Genomic DNA, 27,663 nt, shown 5'->3' with positions numbered 1-27,663 from the left:
TTGTAAGATCTGCTTTGCTCTTTCTGTCTAGAGGAAAAGACCCATCTTGGGTGTGACACTTTCTTGGGAGGTCCCTGCCTCTGCCCCGTCTCCCCTATTTTAGCTGCAAGCCTCTTACACCTGCCAGCATGGCAGGAGCTGGCGCATAGGAGGCCCAAGGGAATGTCTGCATTAACTACGCTCCTTGAGGCCAGGGATGGGCATTTGTGGATCATCAGAGCTCAAAATCCCCCCAGTGTGTTAATCCCCTAAACAGGCATTTCATAAATATACCTGAACTTGGATTCCAAGCAACTGGCAGAAGAGGAGATAAAGGCACTTTCAGCATTCGGGGGGCCAGGGAGGTGAGGGGGGGAGCAGCTCAAGGCCCAGTGACTGGGAGCAGCAAAATTAAGCACTTCTGGGTTGGAATTCCACTCATGGGTAGTGACTCAATTTTCTGTGCCTCCATTTATCCACTGTAAAATGGGTTTGATAAAGCGGGGCACCATCTCTTAGGGTTACCCTGAGGACGAATTAGGTCAATGATTCAGCACGCTTGGTCTACTGCCTGGCACACTCCCTGCTGTGTGATCCTTTGCTGTTATTATGACTCCACAGGAAAATAACAGGCAAAGAGACCTCAAACTACAGCCCTAATGTAAGGCCTGGGGGGAGTTCCCATTGTGGCTCAGCAAGAACCCAACATAGTGTCCGTAAGGATTCGGGTTTGATCCCTGGCCTTGTTCAGTGGGTTAGGGATCCGGTGCTGCCACAAGCTGCAGTATAGGTCACAGATACAGCTCTGATTCAGCATTGCTGTGGCTGTGGTGCAGGCCTGAGGCTGCAGCTCCAATTTGACCCCTGGGAACTTCCATGTGCCACAGGTGTGGCCCTAAAAAGAAAACAAGAAAAAAGAAAGGGCTGGGGTCTTAGGACCCTCTGGTTACCACGAAAGAAGGCATGAAGAAAGCAGCGTGGTGTATAACTCTGATGAATGCAACCAGCTTCCCACTATTCTGTCTGCCAAGTTCAGACCAGGGGCCAGGCCCGTCATATTGCCTCGTGTTATCTGGTTAAAATGCTAAAGATGCCCAGGTCTCCCTAAGTCCTATCCCAGTCCGGCTGGATCAGGCTCTCTGGGGTGGGTGCCAAGGATGGTGCATTTTAACAGGCATTCCCAGGCGATGCCCAGATCCCCACAAATCTAAGAGCCAGTAAATTGGCCAAGCTCCCTAACTGGGGGACCATGTCCGTTTGCTCCCCATCGTAGCCTGGGAGCCTTGCACCATGCCTGACACATAATAGGTGCTCAGCAAACATCAGACGACTCCATTCAAGACGTAATTCAACTCTATAAGGATTCAGTCAATTTTCTGCAGGCACATGCAAAGCAACACTGAATCAGACAGACAACTGCATTCATTTATTCTGAAAATCTTCACCTGCTTGCTACACACCAGGCACTCTTCTGGACACTGGAGATGCAGAAGAGATGATGAATGAGGTTGCTTAGAGATGATTCACGGATGGCGACAAGGACTGTGTATGGAGCCACTAAAGCAAAGAAACAGGTGGAGCGTGTCACTGCTGTCACAACACTCTGCCCCTCGAGCAGCGCCATCCTTCAGAACTATTCTGATGGAAATGAGCAGAATGGCAGCCACTAGCCCCTTAGGGGTTATCAAGTGCTTAACGTGTGGCTCAAGTGACCGAGGAACTGAAGTTTTTAATTTCAGAAACTTGAGCTTTTAAGTTTAGTTCCTGGTCGTTAATTTTAACTTTAACAGTCATGTGTCTCCATATGTGACCGTGCAGGTCTAGAGACAGGAAGCGATAAGGAAGCTGGAATGAACAACCCAAGGCAACCGGGGCTCGAGGGCTGGGGCAGGAGAACGGAGCACCACACGGTATCAAATGCCTCGCGCCCAATTACCAGATGCCCTAACGTTCTCTGGCTCTGGGAGCTGCAAGAACAAGGTCAGGTACAAGGCAGTGTACTTGGGCTGGAATTTTTATAGGCCGTGATCCGTTGGAAGTGGTATGCAGCCCGGCCAAGCCCCAGACACTGCAGTTCAAGAAGACACCACCATCCCCAAAGCCTGCCCAGAGCTGCCAGAAAGATCTCCCTCTTCGCCGTCATTCCACAGATGGCCACTCTCTCCTTGGCTAGAATGTCCCATGGGGCCCTGCACGGAGGTTACGAGATTTCTTCGCTTCAAGCAGAAGTACAAATGCAAGCCTCCTAAATTCCACCGGAAAATTGGTGGCTAATCCAACCATTTCATAAAATTAGAACTCATTGTGGGGCTGAAAGGAATTCAGACTGTGCCGCCACCAGAGAAATGCAAAATATTTGTTATAATTTTTTCCTTCATGAGCTGTTTTAAGCAGCAAGTACTTTTTGGGCTTGAAGTTAAAGGAGACGGCGGGGGTGGGGTGGGGGGGAGTGGCAGGGAGGAATCGAGAGTTTTTGTTTTTATTTTGTTGTCTCTGTGGTTTGTGAAAAGCATCACCAGATGAAGAAAAAAATCAAGGAATCCTGCCTGACTCCCTGGTCCCTGGGCTAGCAGAGACAATAAACTTTCCCAATCTCGGCTGCGGGTTGCCTTTAGGAAGATGGTGTTATTCCTGGAAAAGAGTACTTCTGCTCCTTAATTTTCTTCTTGGGCTTTAGCCCCAGAATTTTTTATATGCCGAGATTTCATCAGCAAGACACAGTAAAGTCATTCACTCAGGCATGCATGCAGGTCCCCAATACCGATTGGCCATATAGTGTGCTGGCAGTGATGAAAATCCATATTCTGGAAGAGCCTGCCTGTCAGGAAGGAAGACAAACAAGGGAGGAGGGAGTTCCCGTTGTGGCTCAACAGAAATGAATCCGACTAGTATCCATGAGGACACGGGTTCGATCTCTGGCCTCACTCAATGGGTTAAAGATCAGCCTATGGTGTAGGATGCAGATGCGGCTCAGATCCCGAGTTGCTGTGTCTATGGTGTAGGCTGGCAGCTGTCGCCCTGGCCTGGAAACTTCCATGTGCTGTAGGTGCAGCCCTAAAAAGCAAAACCGCAAAAAACAGCAACAACAAAGCACAAGGAATGAGACGGTGACTGCCACTTTGGGGCAATTTGGCAACAAGACCTGAAGACTCACCAAATGCAGAATCTGGAGGGGCTGGACTATAAGCTCTAAATCGGTCCCAGAACTCTCGTCTTATAGATAAATTAGTTGAAGCCACAGAAGGGATGCTAACTCGCATAAGGCCACGGAGCTCAAGTTATGGCAGTGATGGTTCTGGCCCCCGGGTCTCCTGACACACACCCCACCCCCCGCCCCGCCCCAGACTCCTACCTGTCCACAGACATTCAGAAAGCATGCACTTCCTTCTTGTGCACCAGACACAGAACCAGACACCAGGAGGACAGAAGCGAGTAAGACATGAAAGAAGTAGGATCGTGGAACCACGTTCTTCAAATTGCTATTTTCACAAGCCTGGAGACAACGTCTCTGAGCAGTAAGTCTGGGTTTAATGGGAGTCTACCACCCAGCATGTGGGTGAGGAACCAAGCAGGACGTTGCAGACACTTCCAAGGATCCACACCCATGAGAGGCCTTGGAGCCCCGTGGTTTTGACCTTGACCCTGAAGTCAGAGAGCAGAGCCCTAGACTCCAGCTCTGTAACTTTGGGCAAGTCCTGTGACCTCGATAAGCCGTCCCTTCCTCGTCTGAAAAGTGATCGTGCTAATAATACAGGTGCCAAGGAGAGAAGGCATATAAAGTAGTCAGAACAGGGCCTGGCACCCATGCTTCCTGCTATCATGACCCTTAGGAAAGAATTCTCCTCCTGCTCTGGACCTTCTGACGCATCTAAGAAGGTGGATACGACTCAGCGGAGATTTTCACTTAATTCTCTCCTCTCCAGGAGTTCTGTCACCAGCTCCCCCAACACCCACTGGCACATGGGTCCCCCCACCACCACCACCAGCAGTCCACTTGGCTCTCTGCCTGGAACACGGATCATCAATTAACCATCAAGAAGATGCGAAGGGCGGTTCTCCCCGGAGCAGGTGCCTCACTGCCCTGCCTCGCCATCCCAAACTCATTCCGCAGGGCCAAAAAAAAAAAAAAAAAAAAAAAAAAAAAAAAAAAAAAAAAAAAAAAAGCTTCCCAGGCAGGGCTCCGAGCTCACAGGATCAACACAGGCATCAGCCTCTTCCCTCTCACGGCGTGTACAAGCTGAAGAAAGAGCTCACTCCCGAATCTACCAAGAGCTGTACCAGGTAGTAATGTTCCATCAAGGACCACTGAGAGCTTCTCAAAGTTTGCTGGCATCTCTTTTAATTGATACTGAAAAAGTCAGGGCTGCATAAAGAATGTACTGGATGCACAGGGATGAAATTCTAAAAGATGAAAACCAAAAAAAAAAAGGAATCAGTCTCCTTAACCGGACCAGCAAGGAGGGGTAAGTGGGGACCACAATGGCTGGGGATCTAGAAGTGACAAGAGGCAGCTGCTCATTCTAGAACCAGGAGGTAGACGAGCTTTTTGGGGGCAGAGGCCATATCCTGCTCCTGGGTGTCTGCACCGTGCCTGGCACAGAGGAGGAGTGCAGCAAATATGTGAAAAAATATGTTTCACCGTGCTACCGGGGAGAGGCAGAAGGAAAACTGACAGCTGCTTCTACCTACTCCTTCCTGGAAGCTGTCTAGGGTTGTAGCTCAGACAGTCGTGAGTTTCATTCCTGCCGTTATCCTCAGGTCACAAACAGGGTCCCCCTGGGCCTTCCTTCGCTCTGCAGTAAAGTGGGGGTTCTGATAGCATCTGGGGTGTGGGAAGGGAGGGTGTCTAAAAACAACCAGGAATTCAGCAAGATGCTGCAGGCAAGGCACTCGCCCAGAGGCCTGGCAGACAGAGTGCTCCACAAAGGTGAGCCTGATGGCGTGAGTTCATCTTTCAGGATGAAAGAGTCATAAAGGCACTAGTTGATTCTTCTTTTTAAGTGAGGCTGCCAAAAACACGCCTTCCCCTGGGGAGAGGGCCCCCTCCTTAGTCTTTTCCTACTTCCCAGAGTCTTGCCTCCACCCACCTGCCCCCAGCATGAAGGGGCTCCTTGGATGCTGAATGCCCCCCATCATTGCTAAAGCCACAGGGACTCCCCCCAAATGCGCGACGGAGAGCAGAGGCAGCCGCAGGCCTCCAGCCTCACTGAGACCAAAGGCAAAGCCCCCTAAACTCAAGGTGCCTAAGGAATGAGTGACCATCCCACCAGCAGAGTAGGAGCCTGCCTTCCTCTGAATCCCAAATAATAACAGCTTATGTTTATTGAAAACTGGCGACGGGTCAGGCACTGCTCTCAGCGCTGTCCCTGACAACCTAGGAAGCAGGTTTTATTATTATCCCACTTTGCAGATGAGAAAACTGAAAGAAAGCTCTCAAAGAACCTAACTCACACAGAGCCTAGACCAGAACCCACCTCACAGTCCTGCTTAAAAGGCAGTGCCTGGCTTGAGCCAAACGAGAATGCAGGCTCTCCTGGCAGCCGGGGTGAATCACACATGAACTGAGCCCAATTCGTGGTGAAGTGACAACAGCCAGCAAGGAAGCAAGGATTCTTTCTTTCTTTTTTTTTTTTTTTTTTAGAGCCACACCCGTGGCATATGGAAGTTCCCAGGCTAGGGGTCGAATGCAAGCTGCAGCTGCCAGCCTACACCTCAGTCACAGCCAAGCGGGATCTGAGCCTTGTCTGAGACCTACACTGCATCTCACGGCCACCCGGATCCTTAATCCACTGAGCGAAGTCAGAGATGGAACCCGCATACCCATGGATACTAGTAGGGTTCATTACCACTGAGCTACAATGGGGTCTCCAAGGATTCTAACTTGCACCTGTCGGCTGCCTTTGTGGCTTTCCCGCCACATGTCACACAAGGAGCTTGACAGAAGCGGGAGGGAAGAGACCATTAGGAAACACTAAGACGCAGAAGCAGCTCCCTTTTCTAAAACTGGCCACAGAGATGTAAGCTGCACCCTCAGTCACCTGGATGTGGCCCTCCCCCACCCTCCTCTTCCAGGGAAGGAGGGCACCTACCACAGTGGCCTCTTAGCACCCTCCTACTGGAAACCTCGGGCTGCCTCGCAATACCGCCAATGAAAGTGAGCAAAGTGGCGTTTTTTTTCCAGACACACATGAACGCCACACTCCAGCCGGTTTACAATTCTTTAGGTACTTGATTTACAACCCAGGGAGAAAAATGTGAAAATCTTGCAAATGCATTTTGCATCTAAAGCTTGCCTACTCTGCGGAGCTGATCACCTGGGACTCTCAGTGGTGGTGGTGGTGGTGGGGGGGTGTCTGGCGTCCCCCAGAAGTGTGGGAGTGACCCAAGGAGGCCACAGAACGCCAAGGAACTGCGGGGAGCCACCATCGAGGGTGGGAAACGGCTGCCCTCATCGTCCCTCCAACCTCAGTGCAGAGCGGCAATGGAGAGGCACCTGGCTGGGCTGGACTCCCCACAGCTGTCCGTGTCGTGGTAAGGAGGGGGGAGACCCAGAAAAGGAGGAGGCTGGGGCTTCAGGAGCCCTCCCTGCTGCCTCCTGCCTCCACAGAACTCTCCCTTCTCAGGACAGTGCTGGAGAAGTGCAGGCAGTGTGCTGTGCTGGGGTAGTGTGCACGCAGCTGTTCATTCACTCATTCATTCATTCATAAATTCTTACTGAGCACCTACTATACGCCGGCACCAGGCTACAGGCCAGGATGCAGCAGGGGAGGAAGGAGAAAGGGGTGCACAGACAAATCATCAAATCCACATGCTTTGAAGGCAACACAGGCCAGTAAGGATGTGGGAGTTTGGACTGTCAGGCAGGACTTGAAGGATGTAGCAAATTCAGAATTTAGCCCCTACTGCAACCCAGGGGAGAGTTTTAAGCAGGGAGAATGGTGACCTGGGATAAGAAGGCCACCAGGTCCTCAATGCTGGTACTTCTCACCAAAATGATAACACCAGCTCCGGTTTTCAAAAGTCTGCTCTGCACCGACTCGGGTGTTAGAAAGCCTAGTTCTCATGGTCATCGCGCTTGGTAAGATACTGGCAGCTGCACTGTCTAGATGAAAAAACAGAAGCTCAGCCCAGGATCCCGAGCCACAGGGGGACACAGGAACCCAAGCCTGTCTGATTCTACAGCCGGGGCTTCTTCCTCTGTTCCTCATTTACCTACTCCCTTGCATCGTTCTCAGGTTATTCCAGATGTATTCGCTACATACCCCAACTAAGTTCTTAGTACCTCAACAGTAAGATGTGTCATATTCTGCTCTGAAACGTCCCACTGTCCTGGGCACTTGAGGAAGCTCTTATTAAAGCCATCTGGTCTCTTGTCAGATGGAGGGAAAAGGGGTTGCCCATCCCAGTGGAGGTTGTGTCTTCAGTATGGGGATTCTTCAGGCGCGCGGGCAGAGCAGGGGGCAGGCACACAGGTGCCCAGGTGCTGGACAAGCAAAGCACAGCCCTTGGTCTCGCTGTTCTCCTGGAGCCACAGGGCTTGGGGATGCTCCGGGCCAGGAGACCAGGCTTTTCAAATCCATCCACCTAGAGGGAGGCCGCTTTCTAATTTGCACAAATGCACCTAGACTAGTGATGGCTCTCGCTGCAGTAATGTGTACCTACTATGTGCCAGGCCCAGGGCTAAAGGCTTGACTACATCTCATTGCCATACTGAATCCTCTCGACGACCCATAAAGCAAGAACTCCTAGGAGCCCCAGAGGAGGACACAAAGATTCAGAGGAGATTAGTGACTAGCCCGAGATCACATAGCTGTCACGGGGTGAGGTGGCACGAGGGCCCCAGCAGCCTGGTTCCAGGGCGCTCTCTCTTGAAGGTGGCACATAGGACAATGCTTTCCACTTCCACAAAATAGAGATCTGTGGCCCCTCAGGCTGGAATCAGGGGGGCCTGATAGGCACGGGTTTCTACCCCCCTCTCCACTTCCCAACCACCCCCCAAGTCTCAGGTGGTTTCTATAGCTATAACGAGATAAAACTCAGGTATCATATATTTCACTCATTTCAAATGCATTATTTGGCGAGGGGAGGGGTTAGCATATTCAAATTGTGTAACATTATCACAATCAATTTTAGACCATTCTCAGCACTCCACGAGGAAAACCCGACCCACAAGAAGCCACTTTTCCTTCCAACCCACCCCAGCCCGAGGCACGTGCCCTCTCGTTCATTTTCTGTCTCTGTGTATTTGCCTATATGGGATACTTCAGAGACGTGCTATCACCCAACATCTGATCTTTCGGCTTCCTTCACCAAGCACGTTCATCCACGTTGGAGCATCTATCAGTCCTGCATTCCTTCTTATTCCTGAACCACAGTCCGTAAATATCCCATCATCAAAATGATGGAGTGGGTCACAAACGCTATCCCATAAATCAAGTGAATGGACCACGCTTCGCTTCTCCATTCACCCACTGACGGGTCTCTAGGGTGCTTCTGCTGTGGGGCTCGTATGAAGAACGCGGCTGTGGACATTTGCGTGCAGGTTTTCCGGGTGGACACACGTCTGCGTTCCTCCTGGGGAGGCGGGGGAGGGGCAACGGCCCAGCCCTGGTTGAACATGCCGTTAAAAGTCTACCGAAGAGCCTCGAAGTCAACATCTGGCGGCTTCTGGACCGTTTCCAGAGAATTTTATCAATACGGCCAGACTCTGCTCACGGGTGGGTCATCTGGCCCAGCCCCTCCTCTGCCGGGGCCTGGGATCCTCTCAAGCCTGCGCTGCACTCTGCCGTCTGGGCCAGCGGGATGATAAACGCATTCTGCTTTAAAGCAGATACTTCACAAATCATAACTTACAGATGCTCCAGGACTTTCATGTGGGAAAGACAGATGAGACTTAGGCTGTCTGACTCCGGAGCCACTGAGGACAGGAAGCCCCGGCCAGGAAGGCTCTCTCTCCCCGTAAGGAGCACAAGAGCAAATGTAACAAAAAGGGAATTCATGCAGGGAAGGGTCTGCCTGGCTTTGCAGACTCGGCTACGGCTACGTAACCCGCCATTCATTTCCAGCCATTGTCTTCTCTTGCCCACAAATCAGGAAGCTCCTTGGGGTCGGGGGTGGTGACCTAGGGCCTCCACACCTCCTAAAACCATCCCTCGCTCAACGTATTCCCTTCTGTGCCATCCTACAAGGCTGTGCTCAGGACCTACTATGTGCCCAGCCCTCTGCTAGGTATAGATAGTAGGTTCACGAAGGTTATATGGGGCTTCCTTGCAGACAAGACACCTTGACTCAATCCTCATCTACTACGGCTTCCCAAGAGGAAGTGAGATCAGTCCTGGAGTAGAGTGGGTGCATTTCTGTCTGCAGGGAGGGAAGTGAACCAGCTGACCTCTCTCCAGGGCCCCATGGATTCCAGAACCTGAGGGTGCTGACGGAACAAAGAACTCAGTGTGTGTCCAGGTGGAACGCTCCCCAACCTGCTCCACTAAAACAGACTCATGGCCCAACAAGCAGACGCCTCTCCCCTGACAGCCTTCTTTCTGACCCTTATCTCCTCACGGCTCAACTCTTGTGAAAACCACCAGGCTGGCCTTCCTGCTCCAAGCCTGCACACCATACCAGACCATGGGCTCGGAGCCCCACTGGGAGCCGAGCCGGGCTCAGCCCAACTAGGGGGAGGGGTTGGGTCAAGATCTCTGCACTCACACTGCCTAAAAGCTGCCTCTGCTGCTGCGTGTGGCCGTGGCAGGTTAGTGACGCGCTCTGTACTCAGTCTCTTCACATGGAAGAGATGAGATGGTCACAGGCTTGTTATGAGCGTTAAATTAGTTAAATGGACCTAGCACGTTAGAAGCACTCAAGAAGAATTAGCTGCTGTTATTTATTACCATTCAATGCTATGACTTTTACCTCCATCCCAACTTCCAGCCTTGCCTCCCACCGCATCCCAGCATAACCCATTCTAAGAGATCTGGCCATTCGCTCGCTACCTGAAAGCCTCCAGAGTTCAGTCCTCAGAAACCCAAAGCGAGACTCATTTTTAACAGCCCTTGCCCTCCTTCCATCTCCTTCCCGAACAACAAGAAGCCCCCCACCCCCACCCCAGGAGAAGAGTCGCCCTGTGGCTGGCCTGGCGCATGAGCGAAATACCACACCCAAACCCAGAGGTCTCCCACTGTGTATCACAAAGAAGGTTCTCCATCTCTCTAGCAGCAGTGGGTCTCCAAAGACACAGATCTGTTTGACACCATCTGGCTGTTGGACCCCAGGCAAGTCGCTTAACCTCCCCAAGCATTGCTTTTCCCCATCTGTTAAACGGGTCTCATGAGCGTGCACACCTCTTAGGCTTGGGGTGTCAATGACATGAGAGGAAACCTCGGTAAAGTACTCAGCGCAGGACGACACGCCCCAAGCTCTCCAAAGCATCAGCTGGTAGTACTAACAGCAGCAGCAGCCATACAGGGAGGGGGTTTTCCTGTGCAGGATCAATTTGATGAACTGATCTTCCATGAGCTACGCTCCAACTTGAGAATCTCTGGAAGTAACTGATTCCTGCACAGAAGAGGTACCGAGCCTAGCAACTGCTCATATTGGCTCTTCTGTCAGACTGTACGTGGCTTGGGTCTTGTTCATGTGTCTGTCCCAGATCTTAACATGGTGAGAAGCATATGGCAGTTGGTAATAAATCTCAGTTGAACTGAGCAGAATTAGTTCAATATTTGTAAGTACATTTTTTCTTTGCTACTAGGTTATAAACTCTTTAAGAGTGAGGCTCATGTCTTGCTCTCATAAAGATTTATGAAATGAGTGATGGAAAAACACCAAACCAAAAATCAGGTTGTTTAGACTTACCAGCTGTGCAACCTCAGAGAAGTCACTTAACACTTCTGTGCCTCATTTTTCCCACCTCCGGGATGAGAAGTTTGAACCACATATCTACCAAGGTCCCTTACTCCCTGAAACTGGCTTTGGGCCTTAACTGCAATGTGGCATCTCAGCCACCATGCCTATGACAGCCACATGCCCTTGGCTCAGCAGCTTATGAATTTGCACCTGCCCTGTGGTTTTCCAGCACAAGGATATGAATAACTTGGGGCCAGTGCTTAAAACACCCATTTGTGATGGGTGTTTAAAATGACTTCCTCTGCTGGGCGAGGACATCCCATGACCCGTGTAGGGGGCACCATGGCAAACTGGGGGCACGTTTTGCCCACCAGCCCTTCCGCTCCCATGCCCGACCCCTCCCAGAGCCCTGCTTCCTGATCACACCACACCATGCACTGCTCCCAGGAGATAACCTGGTATAGAGGGAAAGCTGAACTTGGCCCTGGACAGTGAGGGGACTGTATGGTATTTCTCCTCAAAATGTTGTTTGTTTTTGCTCTTGGAGTTTTTCTGGCAATGCCGTATGCAGCTGGAGGATCCAGGGAGTTTGGCTCAAAGAAAATGCCATGTCATAACACAGGAGCTCGCTCCACAGCCCCGCCCCAAACGGCATCAAAACAAAGGTGCAATAAGCAAAGCCCAAACTCAAGGCCTTAGAAATGTGTCAAGATCCTCTCGGCATCTGGCTGTTTTGGCTTCCTCTGGGTACCCTTCCCTAATTAACCTGAAACGTTATCTCCCCTCCCTCTCTCTTAGTTAACTGCCCACTGCATCAGGCCTCTCTGACGGTCTTAACATCTAAATCAAAGTCCAGGAGTTCCCGTCGTGGCGCAGTGGTTAACGAATCCGACCAGGAACCATGAGGTTGCGGGTTCGGTCCCTGCCCTTGCTCAGTGGGTTAACGATCCGGCGTTGCCCTGAGCTGTGGTGTAGGTTGCAGACGCGGCTCGGATCCCGCGTTGCTGTGGCTCTGGTGTAGGCCGGTGGCTACAGCTCCGATTAGACCCCTAGCCTGGGAATCTCCATATGCTGCAGGAGTGGCCCAAGAAATAGCAAAAAGACAAAAAAAAAAATAAAAAAAAAAATCAAAGTCCAGGTGAGATGAGGAAAAAGCATCAGCTCCAAGAGGAAACTAAATTTACTCACTTCCCTTCCTGAGGCTTTCTGCAGGTTATTTTATTCAGTTCTCACTGCCAGTCCATGAAGTTGGTACTATATGAGCCCATTTTACAGATGAGGAAGTGGAAGTTTCTGGACAGATTCTGAGTCACCAAGCACTGTGCAGGCAAGAACAACTTGCTGACCAATTTTTTGGGTGTTTGTTTTATTTTTCTGTTCAGTCAGGCGCAGAGAATTTTCCACCTGACAATTTCTGTTTCTCACTGAAGTTCTTACACCATCTGTGAGCAGTGTGCTCAGCAGGGGGAGGACTCAAGGCCAAGGAGGTCTTCCCTTCACCCAACCTCAGTTTTCCCATCTGCTTAATGCAGCGTTTTCAACCAGATGATTTTGCTAACAGCCTAGGCTCATCTATCATGCAGAAAGCAGTCTGGGGATTGCCAGCTTCTGGATGTGGACCTGCCACCAGATTTGCAATCTTTGCAGAATTTTTGAGTAAGACAAGAGACTTAGCTGAAATTAATAGCACAATGGGAAGCGAGACTAGAACTGGACAATAACAGCAGGACTCAAATCCTGCAGCGAAATGAGCCTCTTCCGTTCTCAGGGCGCCCCCTCGTGGCTATTCGACTAAATCCTGACGGAATGTTCAGACTTTCTGCAAATAAAGGGAAAGACAGCCACCAAAAGAGAAAGGCAGGCTCCCATCTACTGATGGGATCCCTTTCACTCTAGACCATGGATCAGACAGCTACACAAATACCTGAAGCCCCAGCGAGGCTCAGAAAGACGTCTGCCATAAGACAAGCCTTCATTCTTTCAGTTAGCAGCAGCTCCCCAGCCTTCAGGCGGCTGTGTCCCCTCACAGATCCCAGACACACCCTGACCACTCACAAGCTCACATCCTCAACCTGCAACCCAAACCGCGTCTGTTTTTCATTATTCCACTTTCCAACTTCCCAGCGCGATTCTTCAACAGCTATTAAGACAACATGAGCAAGGAGCTTAGCTTTTGCTTATTCAACATCCAGCCTGGGGAATATCACCTCAGAAGAAAAGCATGAATGAAGCGCACGTTTCTCAGCCTCCTCTTCCACAAACCTGAAAGTGTGTTCCTCAAAGGACATCTTTGCAACCATATATCTCCTCTTGTAAATTTTCTACCTACCAAAAGGGCACCTGCCCTCTCAACTACTTGCTATAGAAATTTGTTGATAGGAGACAGCTTAAAAATAAAAGGTATAATCTCTCAAATGTCCAATGAACCTATAACAGACTTTTTTAAAGCTATAGGATAAAGCTGTATCAACCCAAATAGTGAAGCTTAGAATGAGGGCGTTATCCCGTATCCAAATATTTGAGGATTTGGGGGCTGAACTTTCTGATTAGTGCCCCATTTTGTCCGCAGAACTGCCCCTGCACAAATGCAAAAGACATCATCATACCACTTCGTTCCACAGTTCATTTTGCTTTCTCCCTGTGGTCATCTGTTAAGTTTATAAGCAACCCTGGGCCCTGAGTCACCCCCAAAGTCACACAAGGAGTCCCCTAATTAGTTCCTGACTTTGGCCCTAAATCGATTAAAAGCCATTTGATATGCTTCAAATCAAAGAATCATATTAATTTTCTGCCACACACCACACAAAATCTTTCTGCAACAGTCAGTCACTTTGAACCCAACCCTCTAGCCACAAGCAGTGTGGATTTCAAGGGCCTGTTTTGCAGAAAGGAAAATGACAACAAACCAAGGTTGGGACAACACAGAGAAGTCAAAGCACTCATGCCTCTCCTTGGGGCAATATAAATGGTCCTGGGGCCCTGGCAGGGTTTCAGCTGTCACAAAGAGCAGGGTGGCTGGGCCAGACCCTTTAAGCAATGCAGTAGCCCTGCAGCCAGGGCCTGAAATGCAGTTGAGTCTGCAACTCCGCGTCTGTGTGGCTGTCCATGCCCTGGGCAATTCAGTCCTCCCAGAAGCCAGCCGCAAACTGTCACAACCCTCAGCCATGCAGCAGCCTTTACTTTGCCCCCCTAACATTCTCTCTTATAAACAGGCAGGAGTCCACCCTCCGTTGCAGGCACATCGGCATCAGGGAGAAGGGGAAGACGAGTGGGATGATGCCGGGAAGGAGGGGGAGGGTCCCATTCATCTACTGGACGCGGGACTTGGGGAACCAACCCCAAGCTGAGGATGTGGCTCTGGAGTCAGAGCAATAGGCATTCCAGGGCATGAATGCGTGACTTCGAGGGAGACCCCAACGGTCCCGACGTTGCAAAGTGTTGGCAAATCATAAACACTACTTTGCTGCTGGGATCAAAACCCCCAAAATATGCGCAGACAGGATGTAACAAGTGTTCAGGGAGAAAGACACGCCTGAGCCACGGGGAGCTGGTGGGAGAGTCAGGAATCCGCCAGAGGGGCGGGGGTGGGGGTTCCCGGGAAGCCCCCTCGCGGACAAGTGATCCCCTCCGTGCCCCAGACCCCATCGCACGCTGGCTCCGTCCCCGGTTGCGTCTAGCCCCAAGCCCCCCGGGCTTCCCCCCAACTCACCACTCGGCCCGAAAACCTCTCGGTGGCCCTCTTGACTTTGCCGTAGGTGCCTTTGCCCAGGGTCTCCTGCAGCTCGTAGCGGTGCTTCAAGTTGTGCTTGTGGTGATGCCGCTTCACCCCGTGCGGCTTCCTGGGCTCCGGGGCCGCCGCCGCGGGGGCTGCGGTCGCCCCCGCCCCCGCCTCCGGGGGAGAGCCCGGCGTCCCCAGCCCCAAGTCCGGGCCGTCCCCGGCCGCGGCCGCAGCGGCCCCCTCCATGTCCGAACGCGGGGCGAACCCGGCAGGAGAGGGCAGGGCAGGACCGGGCACAGCGCTCGCGGTGTCGGGGTGCCCGCGGAGGGAAACCGGGGCGCGCTCAAGGTCGCCCCCGCAGCATTGAGGAAGCAGCCCGCTCCCGCCCGGGCTGCGGCTGGGTCACTGGCGGCGGCGGGGACTGCACATCTGGCGCCCCCGGCGCGCACGATCCGCGCACCGCCCACCGGCCGCGGCGAGCTGCGGCGCGTCGGGCGAGGTGGCGGCGGCGGCGGCAGGGGAGGCGGTGGTGTTCGCAGGAGGGAGGGGAGAGGGGTGGCTCCGAGCGCCGGAGGGGGCGTGTTATGTGGGGCGCCGCGCCCCCCAACCCCTCCCCGGCAGGACCCGCAGACGGGGCGGGGGCGGGGGCGGTGCGCTGGGCGGCCCCGGGGGAGGGGGCGAGGGGAGGCGCGGCCTGGGCTTCCCCCACTCGCGGCCGCCTCCGGGGCCGGGGCCGCCCCAAGCTGCGGGGGGATGGGTGCGTGTCGCGACTCGCCCTTTGTGCAGCGCCGAACAGGCCGCGCTAGCGGCGAGGGGGCTTTGTCCTCGCTCGGCCAGGATGGAGACGGGGGTGGTTCCCAGCCCAGGCGCCCCCTCCCCGAGCTCGCCAGCCGTAGCTACCGCGAGCCCTCTGCTGCCGCCGCCGCCGCCGCCGCCAACGCCTCCTCCGACGCCTGCTCCGGACGCTCGGCCTCCCTTCCTGCTCCCGCCTGGGCGGCGGCGGCGGCGGGCGCTCGCCGAGGTCCAGGGCCGGGCCGGCCGGAGTGCTCGGAGCCCGGGGCCGCCGAGACCCGCTCGCGATCCGGCGTGGGGCGCCGCGGGCTCGGGCGCCCGTTCATTTTGTTTTGGGTGTCGCGGCGGCCGCCAGGCCGGAGACGGGGGAGAGGCTGGGGGAGGGGAAGCAGCGCGGGTGTAGGGTTACAGGCGGTGAGTCACGGCTCCCCCTCCCCCGCCGCGGCGCTCTCCCCCTCCCGCCCGGCGGGGGCTGGCACCCCAGCCTCTCAGGCCCCTACCCAGGCCGGGGCTAGGGTTGCTCGCCCCGGACAGCTGCGCGCCTTGGAGAACCCCCAGGGGGCGCGTTGACCCCGGCCCCGCTCCCTTCCCGATTGAAAGGCTGAATCGGGGAGGAAGGGAGGCTCGGAGGCTGAACCTGGGGCCCCGCCGCCGCCAGACTGCCGGCCTTCTGACACCATCCAGGACGTCCACCCCTGGGAGAGGAGAAGAGTTGGGGCGCTAACGGCACCAGGTTGCACCTGGGTGCCCGTCCTGCCCGCTAAGGCTGCTTTTGGAGATGGACAGGCCAGGGACCTTGAATGGAGCAGGGCCTGGGGCCTGCTGAGCAAGAGATGACTCTTAGGCCCCTTGGGCCTTTGGAGTTTAACTGAAATGGCCAGATTCTGAAGATGGTACCAGGCACCCCACCCCCATCAGCGAGGGTCAGGCAGGAAGGGCCTAGGACTGCAGCAGGACTGCCCCTCTCATTCTTCTCAGAAGCCTCAACGGAAAATAAGGAAGAAGGCAAGAGAAAAAGAGGGCCTATGGGATTTTTTTTTTTTTTTCCTGTAACTGGTGCAGTATACCAGACTGGGATGGGAAGAGTGGGGTATGAAGCATGCCTGGTGCATTCTACAGATGGCTTGGTGGTTCTTTACTTTTTCACCTGTGAGTGGGGCTTGCAGCCCTCAGGTTCATCCCTTCTGCATTCCTGCTGTCTTCACTCCTGTCTACCCCTTATCACCCTACCCTGGACTCCAGCAACAGCAAGTCCTGAGTGTTAACCCCCTCCCTGCTGCCAGAGTAATGGCCTGTTAACACTGCACTCATCATGTGCTTTTGCCACACTCTCGTGCTTTGTACTCTTCTTGGTCCAAACTTTTGCTGATGCTTGACTTAAGCCCCTCTGCCCCTTCCTGCCTCCCCCAGGAGCACACCAGTTATTGCATAATACAAACAAAGGCCATGTTTATTCAGTTCTTATTCTGTCCACACTCACAGGGACTCCCTGCTCCCATCCTGCAAGGATTCTGCTTTTATACAAAGTCTGTAGACACTGTGAACGTAGATTAAAGACAGGGAGTGACAATGCAGGTTGAGAGTCTATCTGCCCTGTGGATAGACTGTGTGACCTTGGTCAAAAGACTTAACTGCTCAGAGCTTCACTTTCCTCTTCTTAAAGTATAGATCAGTGGGTCTGTTTCACAAGTAAACAGATTGTGTCTGTAGTGGTAATTAAAACTGTTCACTAAATATTTTCTGGTTCCTTCTTTCCCCCAGGAGTGTGGTAGAAATCCGCTACCCCATCTGCTTAAGATTAGATGTGGCCATGTGAGTTGCACAGACCAATGGAATGAGAGCAGAAAGGATATTCATTGCTTTTGGCTAGAAACTGGTAAGGGCCAATGGGCAGGTGCCCATTCTTGACAATCCTGAAAGTTCAATCTCGACAGTCTTATCTTGACAACTATGGGGTACAGTGAGGTGTCTCCATAAGAATGGCAGAGCTGCCCCACTAACCTTCATTGAAAAAGTAGTGTGAACAAATATTAAACTTGTGCTAAAACAAGGAGATTTAGGGGCTGTTTGTTATAGCAGCAAAACCTAGCCCGTTTAGGCTAATTGTGTTTCTCCCAAGAGCCTGCAGGACTTAGTAGGTATTTGGATAGCTCTTGTCGTATGCTGATCCTCTTTTTTGTTTTGTTTTGTTTTGTTTTGTTTTGTTTTTGATGACAAACCCTATTTTCAGTTAAGGAGACCATATCAGAAAGGTGAAGAAATTTGCCTGAGGTTACACAGGTGGTAAATAACAGCACCAGGATTTAAGCCCTACCTGTCCACTTCCAAAGTGCGTGCTCTTCTTCCACACAGGCCGTGCTACCACTCCTTAAATGGAAAGAATGGAAACAGTACAATGCCTGGCACTCAGTCATGCCCAAGCACAGGGAGTTCCTTTGCAGACTGAATTCCTATAGCATTTATAATTTGAACCACACTTCAGCACAATGTTATCATGCCTTGTCTCAAGCGTTTTCACACAGATAAAGCATTTCCTCCAACAAAATCCCAGGATTCTTGATTAAGAGCTCGAGTTCTGGAATCAGACCGCCTGGGTTCAAATCCCTGTTCCGCTACTAGTAATTGAGCATCTTCCCTTTCTAGCCCTTGTTTCTCTCGTCTGCAAAATGGTGATGGAAATAACATAGGTGGTATGGGTGGTGGTATCAGGATGGCCCAGGGGGTTGGTATGAAGATGAAGAGATATAATATACACCCTCAATAAACCAAGGCTCTTAATATCATACTTATTTTTTGTCTTCCGTGGCTCCTGCAAGAATTCAGGCAATTGTGAGCAGTTTAATCACACTGCCCAGTTAGACTCTGGCTTCATTCTGGATATGAGAGCGATGTTCTAACATCCAGAGTGTCCTACAACTTACATTTACATAGGCTCACTGCTTGTTCTTTATTACCCTTTTATTTTGAAAGCAATTTAAAAGAAAGAAAGTGTGTTTGCTTTCTTGAGAAATCTTTGTTCAGATAACACAGTAATGCCCGTTATCATTTATCTACTCCTGTCTACCAGGACCTTTGCATGTATTACCCCTAATCATTGTAAAACCACAAGATGGGTGTGACGATCCCCGACTGGCTGTTCAGAACACTGAGTCGCCAAGAGGTTAAGTGGTCTGTGATCAGGCTTTGCTCTGACCCCTACTCCAAGCTGCTTGACATCCCTGCTCAGGCCAGGGAATGCTCTGCTTGACACTAGCCTTCCATGTTTCTAGATGAGGTTTTGGAAAGTTATCTAAAGTTGTGATATTTCTAACAAGTATGTTGTCTGGTAGACATATTACAGGAAAAAGCAACTCAGGAAGGTTCTTATGCTTCACATGGCAGATTTCTAGCTGCTCACCAAATAGTCATGCTTTTCTCCTTCTGTAGGTGAGCCGACAGACAGGGTGCTCAGCTGGGATTATATTCCCCAGCCTCCCTTGCATCCAAATATGGCCACGTGACTGGTTATCTCTAATGGAATATAAGAAAAGTGACGTTTATTACTTCTAGACCAGGGTGTTTAAAAATGGCACAGAGGAGTTCCCATTGTAGCTCAGCGCATTAAGAACCCACAGAGTATCCATGAAGATGTGGGTTCAATCCCTGGCTTCACTCAGTGGGTTAAGGATCCAGTGTTGCCACAGGCTGCAGGGGAGGTCACAGAGGTGGCTGTGATGCAACGTTGCTGTGGCTGTGGTGTAGGCCTGCAGCTGCAGCTCCAATGTGACCCCTGGCCCGGGAACTTCCACATGCCACAGGTGCGGCTGTAAAAAGAAAAAGAAAACCTGGGTGTGCATTCCCCACTTTGCCCAGCTGCAAGCAGGGGACTCCAAGGCCCAGCAGATGATAGAGTCACGGGGTCAAAGAAGCCTGTGCCCCTGCAGCACCTTAAGGAATAAAGCCACCCTCTGACCAGGACATTGGACTGGTACATGTGTGAGAGATACACCTCTTGCCTGTTAAGCCCCTGAAATTAGAGGGTCTCTTTGTTATGGCAGGTAGGACTCCCTAATATGTAGAGCTTATACTGTCTGTATTTACATATAAAAAGCCAAGTGGAAAATGATAACAGCCATCTGAATAGTTGGAACCGAAAATGCATTTGTATGTTCTCTGTCAGCTTGCTTATTTAAGGAGAAAACTTATCATTTGGACCTGCAGTTTCTCCTTTAATGTTTCCTAGGTTACATGTATCAGAGATCAAACGAGAGTAGTAGTCAACAGTCATAAAACAGTAAGAAACAAACTGAGTCATTCAGCAGTATTTGTTTTTTTCCCCACTACATACCAGGCATCTGAGGCTGAGAATGCACTGTGACAAGTCATGCCTGGTCTCATCTTCACGGAGCTTCTAGCCTGTGGTTAATAAACAAAATTTATAGCATTCAGTTGACCTCAAGCCACCAAACTTCTTGGGAGAGCCCAGACTATTTGAACGTGGAATATGTACTTAAAATAAGAACTAAAATTTACTCATAAATCAAAACAGAAAACTATATTTCTTCCCCTACTAAGTGGCTTGAGAAACAGTAAAAATGGTGGTTAAGACCACAGGCTCTAGAATGGGATCTAGCTGAGTTCAAATCCTGGCTCTACCACTTTCAGGCTGTATGATCTTGGGGTAACTTCCTCTTTGTCGCTCAGTTTCCCCATCTTTTAAATGGGACACGAATAATACCTAGCTCAAAGGGTTTTTGGAGAAGATTGAGTTCATAGAAAAAAAAAAAAAAAAGCAGTGAATAACACAAGATGACACAAGAGAGCATCCAATAATTGTTGGCTGTTCCTATTTTTTGGCCACCTTCCCACTGATATGACATTTTTGTATATAAAATGATACAAGGGAAAGCCTTTTTGTGAGAGCTGACAGACGACACCACGAAACAGAATTATCAGTGGACTCAGTTAATATTTCATGGATTCAACTGCAATAACCCAGATTGAATCTTACTTGGAATTCTTCTCATCTATTTGGTGATTGAGGGGGCAGACGGATTCTATCGGGAAAAGCATCCCTTTGGGTCACCACAGGAGTGTGATAACCAGAAACGGGACAAGAGACAGGGCTTCCAGTGCCTGCTATGCCCAGAAGTGGTACTTTGGGCAGGTGCCTTCACCCCTCTGTGGACTGTGTCATCAGATGACATGCCCCCCCCGGGGTGGGGGGGCTGACAATTCATGATCCTTTTTGGAGATGTCGGTTTTACGTTCCCTGCATGTTCCTTTTCCTCCCATCTTTGCACACGTGTGAAGAGCATGGGGCAAACAGACAGCTGGCAGCAGTTCCATTTGCTTTGTTTTCTCTGTCCTAAACTTTATACCGAAAAATAAGATAGCATCTTCCTGTGGGAATACGACAGCGGGGATTTGTTGGAAGGTTCTGTTATCGAAAAAAGAAACTGCAAGGTGATAAATTCCCCATCAACAGGGAAAGCACTGGCAGGACTCCAGAAGCAGAAAACAACACAGTGCCACCCTGGAAAGAGTGGCTGGTACATATGTCATGCGCAGGGATGCACGGGGTCATGTGGGAGGAACCCTAACTGAAACTGTGGGCTTCACCGAGGTTAAATGGGAGGGTTCTGGGCAGGGTGGGGAAGCTCTCAGGATTTCTCCTCTGCATTTCTCCCTGCGTGGGCCAATGCACTCAGTCTTATTGACAAAGCAGTAGCTGTTCTTTTACTGTTTAAATCATAATATTATTAAATTTATCCTATCAGCTATATGTATTCTATTCCATCTATTATTATTTCAATAATAATATTATTACATTTATTCTACCATGTCAAGCAATTAAATTTCCCAAGTAATTCTGTCCCAAACAAACAAACAAACAAACCCTAGGTCAGGGAAAGATAGCCTTGGGATCTAGACATCCTACATAATTGCCTATATTTACCTGTCCTGTTTTTATTTGTATCTCTAACCATGGGATACAGGTCCCTCAGCCCTGTCCTGCCAGGACCCAGGGCAGCTCAGTGTCAGGCCCTGGGTCCATTATGTTTCCTGTCACCAGGGACTTAGGCTCTAAAAGCAGGCACGAGAGGGAGGGCATTCCAGGCGTGTCACCAGCCTGCCTGTGACGGCAGACGCCCTTGGCCCACCTGCCCTAGAGCAATTGCCCAAGCATTAGATGGCCCACAGCCTGGCATCTGGGCCCAACAGGAGCCAGGCTGCCTGGGCTGCCAGCTGCTGAGGGATGTGGTAGCTGCCTTCCCAGCAGATGAGACAGGTGCCCCAAATTCCCCTCCAGGGTCTGCTGCTCCAGCTCCCTCTGCATCCTCATCCTTTCAAACCCTTAATCTACTATGTGGGGAAAAAAGTCTGAAAGAGAATGGAGCTGTGTATAAGTATGACTAAATCACTTTGCTGCACAGCAGAAATTATCACAACCTTGTAAATCAACTAGACTTCAATAAAAGTTACGATTTAAAAAAAAAATTTTTTTTTTTACTTTATTCCTTTTCTAGGGCTGTTCCCGTGGCATATGGAAGTTCCCAGGCTAGGGGTCTAATTGGAGCTACAGCTGCCAGCCTGCACCACAGCCACAGCAACAGGGGATCTGAGCTGCGTCTGCAACCTACACCACAGCTCATGGCAACGCGGATCCTTAACCCATTGAGAAAGGCCAGGGATCAAACCCAAGACCTCATGGTTCCTAGTGGGATTCGTTAACCACTGCGCCACGACGGGAACTCCCCCTAACAATTTTTTTTAAAAAAACTTTAACAGGCACATTTCCAGTCTCCCTTTCCCTTCATGATGCTCTGCATCCACCTGTTTCATTCATTCGTGCAACCAACGTTCCTTGAGCATCTAAAAGATGCCAGTCCTTGTGCCAGGACTGGGCATCAAGAGTAAGATAACAGAGGGAGTTCCCATTGTGGCTCAGGGGTAATGAACCTAACTAGTATCCATGAGGATGTGGGTTCAATCCCTGGCCTCCAGGGGATCCGGTGTTGCTGTGAGCTTTGGTGTAGGTCCCAGATGCTGTTCGGATCCTGTGTTGCTGTGGCCGTGGCATAGGCTGGCAGCTGCAACTCTGATTTGACCCCTAGCCTGGGAATGTCCATACACTACAGGTGCAGCCCTAAAAAGAAAAAAGGAAAAAAAAAAAAAAAAAAAGAGTAAGATAGCAGAATCCTCTGACCTCAGGAGGCTTCTAACACCTCCCATCAGCATCTTGCTTTACTGACTTCACGCCTTCACGCCTTCACTCAGTCTGGTCTCTTTTCATCCCCATAATGATATTTTACTTGGGATTAGAGGTTTTGATTTTCCCCACATTTCACTTGATGTGCTAAGAGATGGAGTACCTTATCTAAGTCCTCGCAGCTCACAAATGGGGAGCCAGGACTCAAACTCAAGGCATTTTAGCTCCGCCACAGGGAGTATCCAAGCAACATCACATCTTGCAAACAGCAGTTCTATAAAAGTCACAAAAAGTCAGCTCACTGAAAGATAAAGGCCATCTGATTGTATGCCTAATGGCTCCAAAGAGAACTGCTGGTTATGTTTGGGGAAGAGAGAGACTGACTCCCTCCCCAGTAAGACAGAAGGGGGCACCTGGCCAGGAATTGGTATGAACTGGGAGACTCCCCAGCTCTATCTTTTCTCAGACCCTCCAATGCAAGCACCCTACTCAGGAGTCCTGAAACCTCGGCACTCAGAGCCCCAAGTGCCCGAATTAACAGGATGTGACAAAGACAGAAACACAAGCACAGGTGCGAACCACACCTCTTTTCCTCCCAAAGGTGCCATTTCTGGCATCCCTACCTTTGAACCTGGTGTTTTCTGGGAGAAAATTCCAGGTGCTTTTCATGAGAAGAAACATTTTCCCACAGCACCACCAAGTGGCTAAGTCCCTGCCCACTGAAATCTCTATGAAACAGGCAGAAGAAATCCAGTTCACTTCAGGGTGAACCAAGACACAAAATATCTAAAGACCAGGACTGAGAAAAAAGGAAAAAAGAAAAAAAAAATGGCAAAAATGGAAGTGGAGTGGAGAAATTCAGGGGCAATCCAGTAGGCGTGGATGCCTTCAGGACCAGGAGAGGGCAGGCAGTCAAAGCTCTTTATCAAGAGACGATTTGGCAGAAATTCATAGGCTACTAAGGCTGTGAGTAGCCAACTCTTCCCTTTTTGCATATGGGGAAAGTGAAGCCCAGAGGTCCAGGGAAGGTCATGCTCTTACACTGGGATACAAGAGTGACCATGTCCTCTGTGCAAAATGTATTCTCTGTATGATCTCATTTAATCCCTACAAGTCTAAGACAGAGGCGGAGTTTCCATCGTGGCTCAGTGGTTAATGAATCCAACTAGGAACCATGAGGTTGCAGGTTCGATCCCTAGCCTTGCTCAGTGGGTTAAGGATCTAGCGTTGCCGTGAGCTGTGGTGTAGGTCACAGATGCGGCTCGGATCTGGCATTGCTGTGGCTCTGGTGTAGGCCGGCGGCTACAGCTGTGATTAGACCCCTAGCCTGGGAACCTCCATGTGCTGCTGCAGTGGCCCAAGAAATGGCAAAAAAAAACAAAACAAAAAAAAAGTCTAAGATAGAGGCACGGGTGTTCCCCAGTTTTACAAACAAAGACAGAGCAGGGGCCCACACACTGTGGCCCACCACCTGTTTTTGTGCCTTTTAAGACTGATTTGCACATGATTTAGTGGTTGGGAAAATCAAATAAGAGTACTGTTTTACGATACCTGCAAGCTGGTATGAACTTCAGATTTCAGAGTTCCTGTTGTGGTTCAATAAAGTGTCCGTGAGAATGCAGGTTCGCTCAGTGGGTCAAGGTTCCAGCGTTGTCACAAGCATGGGTTGCAGAGGTGGCTCCGATCCAGTGTTGCTGTGGCTGTGGCAGCTGCAGCTCTGATTCCACCCCTAACCTGGAAACTTCCATATGTCACAGGTGCAGCCATAAAAACGAAAAAAAAAAAAAATTCAGATTTCAATGCCATAAATAAGGATTTCTTGGAACTCAGCCATGCCTGTTTATTTATGCACCTCTATGGCCATGTTTGAGTTATAAAAACAGAACTGAGTTGTTGCAACAGAGACCATATACTTGTCAAAGCTTAAAATATTTATTACCTGGCAGGAAAAATGACCAGCTCCTAGGACAGAGATTCGAAGAACTTGAGGAGCTCAGGGAGGAGTGAAGTGATGGAAAGAGACTAGACAATGGAGTTAGAGGACCAGGGCTGCCACTAATCATGTGACCTGTAAAATGGGAGATAGCAACACTTGTCACCACAGGGATGTTGTCCAAAAAAAAAAAAAAAAAAAAAAAAAGTGTGGGGCATGTTTGTGAAAACCACTTATAAGATACTTTCTGTGTGGTTCCTTGCAGGGTCTCAATGTACTTTCATAAGGAAAAGGAATGCACGGTGCCCTCAGCTTCCAGATTAGAGTATGATGAGCCAGAAAAAAGATGGGACAAAGAGCCCCGGCTGGCTTCAGCTTGGCCTCCTGATCTTTCAAAAGATCCAGCATTGGCACTTCAGCAGCTCACGTTGCTACTGTGGCCCTGGCCTGGGAGCTTCCACATGCTGAGGGCACGGGCAAAAAAAAAAAAAAACCAAAAAAACAGAACATCTGGCTGACTGGATGCTCTCCACCTTCATTATGCTGGCAGCATTTAGGGACATGAATGTGTCCTTGGGGTATTTTCACCTAGCAGTCAGTCCTCTTCCACTCACACTTGCTTTTCAGCCGCAGCCTTCTCCCCTTTCTGGCAGGCTTTCCCTTCAGGAGAAGAACCAGCCCTCCTATCAGATGTAGCAGATGATGAGTGGACTCCGGCCCGAGGGCCTAGATCCCCACACAGACAGAGTGGACCACAGCCGGTCCTCAAGGCTATTCATGAAAAGAGGCAAGGTCCTGCTGTGAGCAGGAGCTAGCAAGCAGCCTGCTCAATCCACACTCGCCCACAGCAAGACGGAGTAATTACCCAGAGTTTGGGTCCCCAAAACCTAAAATGTCCCAGCAGCTCTTACCAATTTGCTTGGGTCCTGGGCTCAGAGCTCCGTTTGTCAGTGTGGGGCTAAGCGGCCAGCTCCATCCACCTCCAAGAAGCCCAGCCAGAGTCAAAGGGAATAAAGCACAGAGATGTCCAATGCAGAAGAGGCCATGTATGTGAAGAATGAAAGGTCTGGATCTGAGTCAAATCCTAGCTCTCTCCATTGCTAGCTGTGTGACCTTGGGCAAGTTGCTTAACCTCTCTGTGCCTCTGTTGCTGCATGCACAAAATCAGAACAATACCTAACAAATATAATTTGGGAAGGATGCCTTGCATCTAGCACATAATAAGGGCTCGATTAAAGGGAGGTATTTTTCTTTTACTGTTGGGGCAGCAATTTCTCCCCATGCATCTTGGTAGCCCCCTGTCCCTCAGATCAGAACTACGACAAACTACCTGCTAAATGTGATGAAAAAACTAATAAGCAAAAGAGCAGGGTGCTTCTTTGGTCCAGGAATTGTGCTATTACATTATTGTGTCCAGTTTTCACCAGAGCAATGTGAGGCCCGAGAGTCCACATCACCCATGGAATTTGGAATTCAAGCCAAAGGTTTAAATTTTGGTTTCTGTTTGGGCCTCTGTTTCCTCATCAATAAAACAGGTATACTCAATCAAACCTATCTTACCATGTTGTACAGGGCATCCAATGAGGGGAAGAAATGTGAGGATATCACTTTTGTGGCTATGAAATGTCACGGTTCACTCTCCAAGGAATGTACCTAACAGGGCACTTTAGCCAAAAGGATGATACTCTAATTATAGAATTTCAAGCATGGCCAGATGAGCTTAAGAAGTGCCAGTGCAGGCAAAAGGAGAATTTCCATTATTTTTGCAAACACGTCCCATGTGGCAACGTTGTCCAAGGATATGCTTGTCCTCCAAGTGTGTTTTCCTAGATTGGTAGAGTTCAACCTTGACTATGGCTCTAGCCTCTTGAATGAAACCTGTAGACAGCAGAGTTGCAGAGACAGTGGACCCTGCAAACTCCATCTGCATTACTTAGAGGTATCCGGCACAGTCCTGGTTTATAGGCATTCAGTCAGAGCTATGGGGGTCTAATAAGGTGAGCCGGACTTTTTTCACTGCACTGGCTCTGAAACCCATCAGAGGATGCCTTTCAGATTACACACACACAGAGGAGGACTTGACATCAAAAGATCTTCCAGGAGTTCCCGTCGTCGCTCAGTGGTTAACAAATGTGACTGGGAACCATGAGGTTGCGGGTTTGATCCCTGGCCTTGCTCAGTGGGTTAAGGAACGGGTGTTGCCGTGAACTGTGGTGCAGATTGCAGCTCGGATCCCGAGTTGCTGTGGCCCTGGCGTAGGCTGGTGGCTATAGCTCCCATTCGACCCCTAGCCTGGGAACCTCCATATGCCACAGGAGCGGCCCTAGAAAAGGCAAAAAAAGACACACACACACAAAAAAAAGATCTTCCAATATAATGTTATTTAAACTAGACTAAACCTTTCCCTGGATGCATACACATATATTCTTTCGGGATAAAAGGCCTTAGAGTCTTGGGATAAAAGGCCTTACCGGAATTCCCGTTGTGGCGCAGTGGTTAACGAATCCGACTGGGAACCATGAGGTGGTGGGTTCGGTCCCTGCCCTTGCTCAGTGGGTTAATGATCCGGCGTTGCCGTGAGCTGTGGTATAGGTCGAAGACGCAGCTCGGATCCTGCGTTGCTGTGGCTCTGGCGTAGGCCGGCGGCTACATCTCCGATTAGACCCCTAGCCTGAGAACCTCCATATGCCGCAGGAGCGGCCCAAGAAATAGCAAAAAGACAAAAAAAAAAAAAGGCCTTACCATCTTAATGTCCAGGAAGGTACCTGTAGGAATCACTCACCTGTAGAAATGAATGTTCCCTCTCTCTCCTTAGCAATTGTCTCAGCCATCACTGTGGATTGAGTCCAGCACAAGAGTTCTCATCAGGGAGTTCCCATTGTGGCTCAGTAGGTGAAGGACCTAAAAGATTGTCTCTCTGAGAATGCAGGTTTGATTCCTGGTCTCACTCAGTGGGTTAAGCATCCAGCATTGCTGCATTAGTGTAGATTGCCGGCACGGCTCAGATCCAATGTTATTATGGCCATGGCCTAGGGGGAAAAAAAAGAGTTCTCATCAGAGCGTGATCCAGAGCTTTTGGTGGAAAACTTCCAAGGGTTACTTAGGACAACGTGGGAGGGGCATGCAGAGGTGCACAGCACAGTGGCTGCAGTGTTAACAAATGCCCTGTAGCAACGAAAGCTCATGGTTCCTGGGCTTCTTTTCTGC

At 50.4% G+C, this 27,663-nt stretch overlaps 1 protein-coding gene across 4 annotated transcripts in view; it reads right to left on the bottom strand.

The window, feature by feature from the left end:
• The window catches only part of NUAK1 (NUAK family kinase 1), an 88,001-nt gene extending 60,595 nt beyond the window's left edge, over positions 1-27,406 (bottom strand). Inside the window, exons 1-3 of one of the 4 annotated variants that reach the window (XM_021091583.1) lie at positions 27,239-27,406; positions 24,463-24,591; positions 19,659-19,726 (exon numbers count right to left, since the gene is read on the bottom strand). Coding sequence is in view for 1 of the 4 variants with exons in the window: in XM_003126093.6 (XP_003126141.3) it covers positions 14,531-14,785 (255 nt within the window). In the remaining 3 variants the exon portion in view is untranslated. Of the gene's footprint in view, positions 1-14,530; positions 15,013-19,658; positions 19,727-24,462; positions 24,592-27,238 lie in introns of those variants that run through there. The other 3 variants (XM_013988236.2, XM_003126093.6, XM_013988237.2) reach the window with 3 other exon arrangements.

The sequence above is a fragment of the Sus scrofa genome, chromosome 5, assembly GCF_000003025.6.
Source record: "Sus scrofa isolate TJ Tabasco breed Duroc chromosome 5, Sscrofa11.1, whole genome shotgun sequence".
NCBI classification, from domain to species: Eukaryota; Metazoa; Chordata; class Mammalia; order Artiodactyla; family Suidae; genus Sus; species Sus scrofa.
The sequence above is the reverse complement of the archived record's forward strand: the minus strand, read 5'-3'. Positions and strand labels throughout refer to the sequence as shown.